We start from the raw sequence: 7,789 nt of genomic DNA, 5'->3' as shown, positions 1-7,789 counted from the left end.
TTCCGATCTTCTGCATCACATAGAGCAAATAACCTCAGCTCAGGCTCTGCCCCAGCAAGATGCTGTCAGGGCACGTGCAGAGGAGCACAAACACAGCCAACACGAGCTGACGCACGGCGTGGCATCATCGCTGCTCTGGGCTTAGTTAGGCTAGCAAGAAAGTGTATAAAAGGATTGAATACGCCAAAGGAAGAGATTAATGTCAGTTTGGGAATTGACAGTATCAAGTTTGACATTTCAGAGCTGCCAGCACTATGAAATACTTAATTCAGATGAAGACTTCTATTCAAATAAAAAGTAAACTCTTGTTTAGTTCTTTATGTTTCAAAATATAAAGGCCTGAATGAAAAGTTGTAGATTCTGAAATGCCCCGTGCTTTTTACATGGGAGGACTTCTTACCTTATTTTAGTTTCCATCATAGACAAAGGAAAAAGGTAATATAAAACTGCTATGTTTTGCGGTATCATTGAAAGTAGCCCTTAAAACATGGACATAAGAATCATATTTTAGGATATGAAGCAAACAATGAGGCATTTTGGAAGACAATGCCAGACCTTTTCTTCCAGTGTTATACAGGTATTCCAATTTATTACTAGGTCAATTCCTTTGAAAAGTTCTCTTCCACATGGATTTGGATTCCTGTTGTGTTCTTCCCATCATCCCTGCCTCAAATTTAACTATACACAGAAGAAGCTTGGAAGATGTTTTCTGCAGACCAGAACTTAGAAAGTGTGTCTAATGTTAGATTTTCTTTCGGGCACTTGCTACAGTAATCCTAAGAATGAGAGTTTGCAAAACACTGTTTTTCCAAGGGAAGAATTTGAGTTGAATTCCATTAAACAAAGTGCCTTGTTTGTACAGGGTTAGAAGAGATGCCAGGAGATGACAAGCATATATCAGCAATGGCAAATGATTTATTGCCAGTACTAGTAATATGCATAAATGTCCTTTCCTGCAGCTAGTGCATCTTCAGGCAAACAAGGGAAATCCAACACCTGCCTCTTTCATGGGAACAGCTGAGTTCAGAGTCAAGTAAATCATCAGTACAGAGATATTTTCACATTTTTCCCCAACATCAAAAAATTTAAATAACACTGTATTTAGCAACCTTTTTCCAAAACAGGATTGTCTTTCCATAAAAATGACTTTTCTGGATCCCATAAACTTACTAATACACAACGTAGAGCACAGTATAGTAGAAACTATAGATGATAGTGAAATCGGTGTTCTTCCTACTATCACCCTTCTGAAAATCGCTTTTTTTCCTCCCTTTCTCTTCTTTCCAACAGAGGATGAACAGAGAGAGAAATCTGTCTCCCATCACACTGTTCAGCAGCTGATAGTGGAGAAGGAACAAGCTTTGGCAGATCTGAACTCAGTGGAGAAATCACTGGCAGATCTTTTCAGGAGATACGAAAAAATGAAAGAAGTATTGGAGGGGTTTCGGAAGGTGAGTCATTTAAAGTCCCTCTTTTAAAAAGCAAAGCTGAGCAGGCTCTCATGTATAGCAGCTCTGCTTAACCGAAGGCACATCTTTGTTTCCAGTCCAGTCTGAGGTACCACATTAGACTGCAGTGTGCTGGGGGGAGGGAAAACATGAATGCTCATTTGTGCTTTCGTTTTGGAATAGCTTTAAAAAGATGAGGACTGCACAAGAGTAACTTGCTCCCATCTGTGACACTGCGATTTCAATAGATGTCACGTAACTGCAGGACTTGAGCCTATGTCAGGGCTGGCTTCTGGACTGAGCGTTCTGTTAAAACCTAGGACCTGAATTCCTCAGGTCAGAGGTTTTGTCTAAAGTGCGTGACATAACATAATCCTCAGATGAAGGATTGCAGCCACGTATCAAATGCAAACAGAAGAATTGTAAAGCTTTTTGCATTGTGTAATATTGCTTCAGATGGCTTCTGTGTGGGGGTGTCAGTGTTAGACTGCACCCCTTAAAATATCTGAATGTGACTCCCACAAATAGGTGCCTGTCCTACACTTCAAACTCTTGGATTAAATTTAATGTCATCTTCTCATTTAAGAATGAAGAAGTGTTAAAGAAATGTGCGCAGGAATATTTATCACGAGTAAAGAAGGAAGAGCAGAGGTATCAAGCACTCAAAATCCACGCTGAGGAAAAACTGGACAGGTAATTGATTGTACACATCTCTTTTCAGGGGTCCATGCTGCAGGAGGATTCCTGTGGCTGGGCCTTGCATCCCAAACCTGCTCCTTCAATATGCAGAGCACAGGCTGCTCTGCGATGGAGGGTGGAATGAAATTCCATAATGAGAATTTCTGTAATGTGCTGGTGTTTCTTCCAGCTCCTGACCATATAGAACACCTTAAATTTCTATCTTTATCAAATGTCTTCATGTTTCTTTAATGTATTTTCCAGGGAAGATCAAGAAAGAGACCATTAGCTAGGTTTATGCGCCTGGGGAGGGCTGTGCTTAGATATTTGCGCCTGCAGCCACTATTCCTGCCCCCAGAGGTTTGCTCTTGCCCCTGTGCTGTGTTATTGCCCCTGCGTCAATCAGCAGAACAGTACATGTAAGTGCTGCTCAGCTGTTTCAGTGCAGAATCAGTCAGGCAGTCTCTCCCGAGTAACACCGGTTATCTAAGCTGGATCAGCCCAACCTGTGCTGAGGGCGGCGAGGAATAGTTACGCAAAGGATCATGCCAGATGTGCATGGATAGTAACTCCTTAAGCTACCGTTAAGGAGCGAACAGCAGATTGTGGCTTAAGAGAGGCAGCTCTGGTTGATTTTTTTTAGTTTTTTTTTCCTATGCTTCCATGTAATGGCTGATTAAGCATTTATAGGGATTACATTCAGGACTCATATTGCAGTCCCCTAGACCCAAGAGATGTTTCCAAAAAGTCACTAGGATTGATCAGTGCCTAAAACAAAGTAAGACTTGGATTTGCTTTCCAGCTGTTGCCCCAGCTGTGAGTCTAGTCTGTAAGAACTGGAGATTAGGTTTAGAAACTGCCATAAACCACTTCTGCCTAAGTGATATTTGTGACCCCAGCACAGATATCTGAGAGAAGCATGAAGAGATTGACGCAGACATTAAGGAAAGACTTTGCAGCCTCTGCTGAGCAAGAGAGGGAGTCATGAAAAATCTTTAGGGACAAGTCCCAGAATACTTTCAGACATGCAGAAAGTAGCCCTGCCCTCACCACCCATCTGTTAAGATGCAGTCCATCTTTCGGTACCTGCTGTCCTTTCCTGTAGAGAGCCTGACGTGACAAAAATCTGTGTTTTTCTAGAGCCAATGCTGAAATTGCACAAGTGAGAGGCAAGGCTCAGCAAGAGCAAGCAGCGTACCAGGCCAGCCTTCGTAAAGAGCAGCTGAAAGTGGACGCATTGGAAAGAACACTGGAACAAAAGGTAAATAGCGATTCAGCTCTTTTAACGCAGAAGTCAACGGGATGACCCAAGTTAAGTGAAACTTCCCAGAGCGGCTGCATCCAGCTCTCCTCTGGAGCTCAGACCACAGCCAAGGTCAGCCTGAGCACCTCTCCAGCTCCTCACATCCAGCTGGCCCGGCAGCTCCCCGGCCCCAGGGAGAGCAGAGTTGCCCAATATTATTTTATAATAAAATCAGCTGCGTGCACCGGGCAGTTCGGGCAAATGGACCCATCTGCCAGGCTTTGATCTCAGCCACCGGCCAGCGCTCGGGGCTGATTCAGGCTCGGTCAAAGCTCAGTGAGCACCTCTATACCAAACAGGGCCCTTGGTTTGCTTTGGTTCTCAGGTTTGAGAGCTCTCTGTTTTAGTTCTTCTCTCGGTTTTTGTTTCCATTTTTAGCTGTAATTCCAGTGCTAGCTTACGTGCCTCCACTGTTAACATAGACAAAATGATCAGATACAGATCTGTACGGCTTAGGGCAAAAGTGACTGTAGGAAATCGCTGTTCATATTTCATGTTCTCTAGCTCAGCAAAGGAGCTTGCTTTCAGTATAGTACAGCTCGTCCTTGCTTAGAGCCACTGGAAAACAGTGAAAATAATGTTATAAAAGTGCAGCCTAGATACAAATTTACACTATGTATTATTATCGTGTGCTAGGAATGACTGCTATAAAGCTGTGTGCTTTAGTGCTAAATTGTATTTATTGAAGTCAGAGGAGCTGTATGTGGAAATAAGTAAGCATATTGTTTGAATGCACTATACGTAGCTGTACTATGTATGTGTATACATATCTATATATCTCTCTTTCTAGATACTCTGTTCTCAGTAATGGAGAAAACTTAATCGTCCCACACTTCTCCCAAAGATCGGATAATTAAAAAAAAAACTACCCTCATCCTAATGCAACAGTGTTTTTCATAATACTTAATATTGCCTTTTATTTTCCAGAATAAAGAGATAGAAGAATTAACAAAGATCTGTGATGAACTGATTGCCAAAATGGGGAAAAGCTAACTTTTAACCAAATTTCTGGACTTCGATATTGAGTGCAATATGACCATTGGCACACTGATGTCCATACATTTATGTGGACAGGTTATATTTTCACTTTTTCGTATGCACTACTGTATTTTCTTTCTAAATAAAGTTGATTTAATTGTATGCAGTACTAAGATGACTATCAGAATTTCTTGCTATTGTTTGCATTTTCATAGTATAATTCATAGCAAGTTGATCTCAAAGTTCCTGTATCAGGGAGATTGTCAAGTTCTCTAAGAAATTACAAATTGCTGATCCTAGCCTTCCCTTTGTACATGAGTTCCCATGTTGGATGTCTTTTGGATTTAATATAAACATGTATTACTTGCATGGGGACTCTTGCCTTAAGGAGTGTAAACTTTATCTGCATTTGCTGATTTGTAAAATAAAATTAAAAAGAAAAAAAAAATGAAAATGCATGTCACTCAAATGAAATTCTCTATTGTAAATAAATTTTTTCGTTGAAAGTTGAAGATAAGTATGGCTCTATTTTATGTACTTCGCTTGCTTACTTCATGTGCAGCGCCAAATACAGCAGCTCTTATTAATGAATTCCTTCACAGAAAGCACTTCATGGGTCTCTGCTTGGAGCGCTCCGTGGGTCACAAGAATACTACTTACGTGCGCATATCTATGTCTATATCTTGCTCTCTCTGTGTATATATGTGTGTATATATATGCTAGATTTGGACCACTCAGGTCTCAAGCATAGGCTTAATCCTCCAAAATGTTTAATACTCTGACCCTGATCTAGTGAATCCCATAGGCAAATGTCATGAGACTGTTTGGATGAGCTGGAGGCAGTGACGTGCGATGATGAGATGGTGGTTTTTAAGCATATCTATCACTGAAAGGTGAATACATTTTCTTCTTTGTGCTAATGGAAGAATTTGCCTGCAAGTTTGTGGAGATGAAATACATGTGATATGAAGTACAACCAGAATAAGCTAGATAAGTAGCATTCTCGCACACCTCTTTATCCTATAAGTTATCCCCTGCAGAGGATTAGGTATGTAAGAGAAGCATTAAGGCTTTAATAGCAAACAAACTGCTTTCTTTGGCTAATGGTGCATCTCTTGTATCTCCATGATGTGGACAGTCTTCAGCCTGGTTCTTGTCAGCTCCCTTTTTGTACTCAAAAGTAAGTCAACTCCCTTTTCTTTCCTGTTTTATTTCTTTTTCATTTCCTACTTTAGGCATGGCTGAGCCTCTTTGCTGTTCTGGGCTTCTCTCCTGGGTTTGTTTGGTTTCAGATTGTTTTGCCTATGTGGTTAGCAGCACAGAATTTCACCTCTGCTATATAATGTAAATGTAAATATGTATGCTAACAAATTTAAATGCACGTGTCCCTGTGGACAGCAAGTGTGCCTTCTGCTCTGCACGTTTGAAGTATGGTATTTTAAATGTATTTCAAAGTCATGCTTGGCTTTGAAAATACCGTGTAGTTTGAACCAAGGAAAAGAAAGAGGTTTGAGTCATGGTTGTAATGTTTAAACAAAAGCAAAACTCTTAAGATATACTGCTGTGCCTTCCAGCTGAATTGATACTTTAGGAGAAGATGAAATATGGATCATAGTAAGATTTCATGTGTTTACAATGTACTTTTTCATGGTACTGTGGACCAAAGATCATGACGGAGGGGGAAGAAAAGGTGATACTCCAATTTGTTATGGTGGACTCTGCTCTGAAAATAATACAAGAAGGTGTGGATGCAATTACAGACCATCAGATGTTCTTGGATTATTTTAAGTGCAAATTGTAACAACTAAATAATACATGGCTGATTTTTTTCATCTTTAAAATCAGTATCTGGACCACTTCTAAAAAAGAAAAATTGATAGGATTTGCAGAATCTTTAGATTTTTTTTAAACCTTTTTGCAATTTTTTGCTTCAAACAAAATTAGAAAGACTGTGTAGCTGCTATTTTAAAATATTTTTTGTAAACTCTAAACACTACTGTTACAAGTGGTCTTTTTTTCCTTAATGCCAGGCGAAGCACTGCAGTGTTACACCTGTGTAGGTTCTAGTGATGAAGACTGTAACAGACAAGGAAGTCAGCAATGTCCAGGGCATTCAGATGCATGTGCGGTCATTAGAGGACAAGCAAGTAAGTAATCACAAACAGTTCAGACTCATTAAATTTTTAATAATATAAATAAATAGTCAGTGTTGGAAAGAGAAGAATATATAGTAAGCTAAGGAGAAAAACAAAGGTGAATGTTTCCTTTCAAAATAAACCCTATTAATAAATCTTAATCCCTAATTTTATTGGTTTAGCAGCACCGAGTATGATTTGTCAGTATGTCATGATGAGCCATATCCACGCTATGTGAAAACTGTAAAAAGGCATTTTAAGTATAGCCCACTTCTTATGAAAATCTGTCCTTTTTAAGTTAAATGACACACCTGGAAATTAGGAAGGAAAAGAAGCTAACGAGGCACTGCACTTGAGCACGTTCAGAGATATTTAAGCTGCATCAGTTGCATCTAAGATAAATTACAATTATTAACTTAGGTGGGAGCTTGTTAGTGTGCTGTAATCTGGTGCAATTGTATTAATTTACTTGTAAGGAACGGCCAAACCTAGTGTTTGTTGCTCATGTTGGACGGTCAGGTCCACGCTGAGGGGATGCAGACAGGAGCGGTGACCTGGTGCTGGTCGGTGTGGGTTCAACGTGGCTCTCTTCTAGGTGGCGTTATGAAGTCCTGCTCGTTCAGGTCCTTCTGCGAGCGGGCAAGGAGGGACGGATCCAGAGCGCCTGGAGTGAGCGTTCACTGCTGCTACTCAAACAACTGCAATGCAAGAAGCCTGGCTCCAAGAGTCACCACCTCCGCGAGCTACTTCTCTCTCCTCGTCTTCACATTGGTGTGGCACCCGTTGTTGAAGCTGACATGAGGGGGGAGAAAAAGAGTATCCTGAAGCAACAAGTCTGCCTTCTTAGAAAGGGATGATTATATTTCCTAATCACGTTACTCCATGAACCATATTTCTCGGTAGGCAAAAAGCAGTAGGCAGACCTGACAGATGTTCAGATAAAAATTGTTCCATCTGCTAAATATATCTTGACCTATATGTAAGAAACGCTGCCCTCTTCTTGTTTATCGTGAGGGGTTGATTGTGCGGATATGTAACATTTTCCTACAATTTAGATATAGTATGTATAAAGAGAGGGAGAAATCTTAGCTGCAAGTAGCCTTGTAGTAGGGTAAAGGACCAATATCTTCCAAATGCTGTTTACTGTTGGCAGACATTCAAAAGCAAGCTAAAATTTTCAAGCACAAAGTGACTGAAAATTCTAGCAAGCAAATTAGTCTTTCAGAGAACATTTGCGAACTGGACAA

The 7,789-nt window shown here is 40.4% G+C and overlaps 2 protein-coding genes across 2 annotated transcripts in view; both read left to right on the top strand.

The window, feature by feature from the left end:
* LOC104073137 (transforming acidic coiled-coil-containing protein 2-like) overlaps positions 1 to 4,918 on the top strand; it is a 6,333-nt gene extending 1,415 nt beyond the window's left edge. Inside the window, exons 2-5 of the mRNA XM_009572817.1 lie at positions 1,291 to 1,451; positions 2,035 to 2,141; positions 3,267 to 3,387; positions 4,357 to 4,918. Coding sequence (XP_009571112.1) covers positions 1,422 to 1,451; positions 2,035 to 2,141; positions 3,267 to 3,387; positions 4,357 to 4,422 — 324 coding nt within the window. The 5' untranslated portion in view covers positions 1,291 to 1,421 and the 3' untranslated portion in view covers positions 4,423 to 4,918. The remainder of the gene's footprint in view (positions 1 to 1,290; positions 1,452 to 2,034; positions 2,142 to 3,266; positions 3,388 to 4,356) is intronic.
* Positions 4,919 to 5,532: 614 nt separating this feature from the next.
* Positions 5,533 to 7,343, top strand: LOC104073136 (CD59 glycoprotein-like). Its single transcript, XM_009572816.1, has 3 exons — positions 5,533 to 5,587; positions 6,438 to 6,554; positions 7,138 to 7,343. Exons 1-3 carry the CDS (start codon positions 5,533 to 5,535, stop codon positions 7,341 to 7,343), a joined length of 378 nt encoding a protein of 125 aa, XP_009571111.1.
* Positions 7,344 to 7,789: the final 446 nt, after the last annotated feature.

Source organism: Fulmarus glacialis, unplaced genomic scaffold, assembly GCF_000690835.1.
Source record: "Fulmarus glacialis isolate BGI_N327 unplaced genomic scaffold, ASM69083v1 scaffold3472, whole genome shotgun sequence".
Lineage (NCBI taxonomy): Eukaryota > Metazoa > Chordata > Aves > Procellariiformes > Procellariidae > Fulmarus > Fulmarus glacialis.
This window is presented reverse-complemented; position numbering and strand designations above follow the sequence as displayed.

Coding starts and splice junctions, on each gene's coding strand:
- LOC104073136 (XM_009572816.1), top strand. CDS start 5,533: ATGATGTGGACAGTCTTCAGCCTGGTTCTTGTCAGCTCCCTTTTTGTA. Junction 5,588..6,437: donor CTCCCTTTTTGTACTCAAAA/GTAAGTCAACTC, acceptor CCTTAATGCCAG/GCGAAGCACTGCAGTGTTAC. Junction 6,555..7,137: donor GGTCATTAGAGGACAAGCAA/GTAAGTAATCAC, acceptor GCTCTCTTCTAG/GTGGCGTTATGAAGTCCTGC.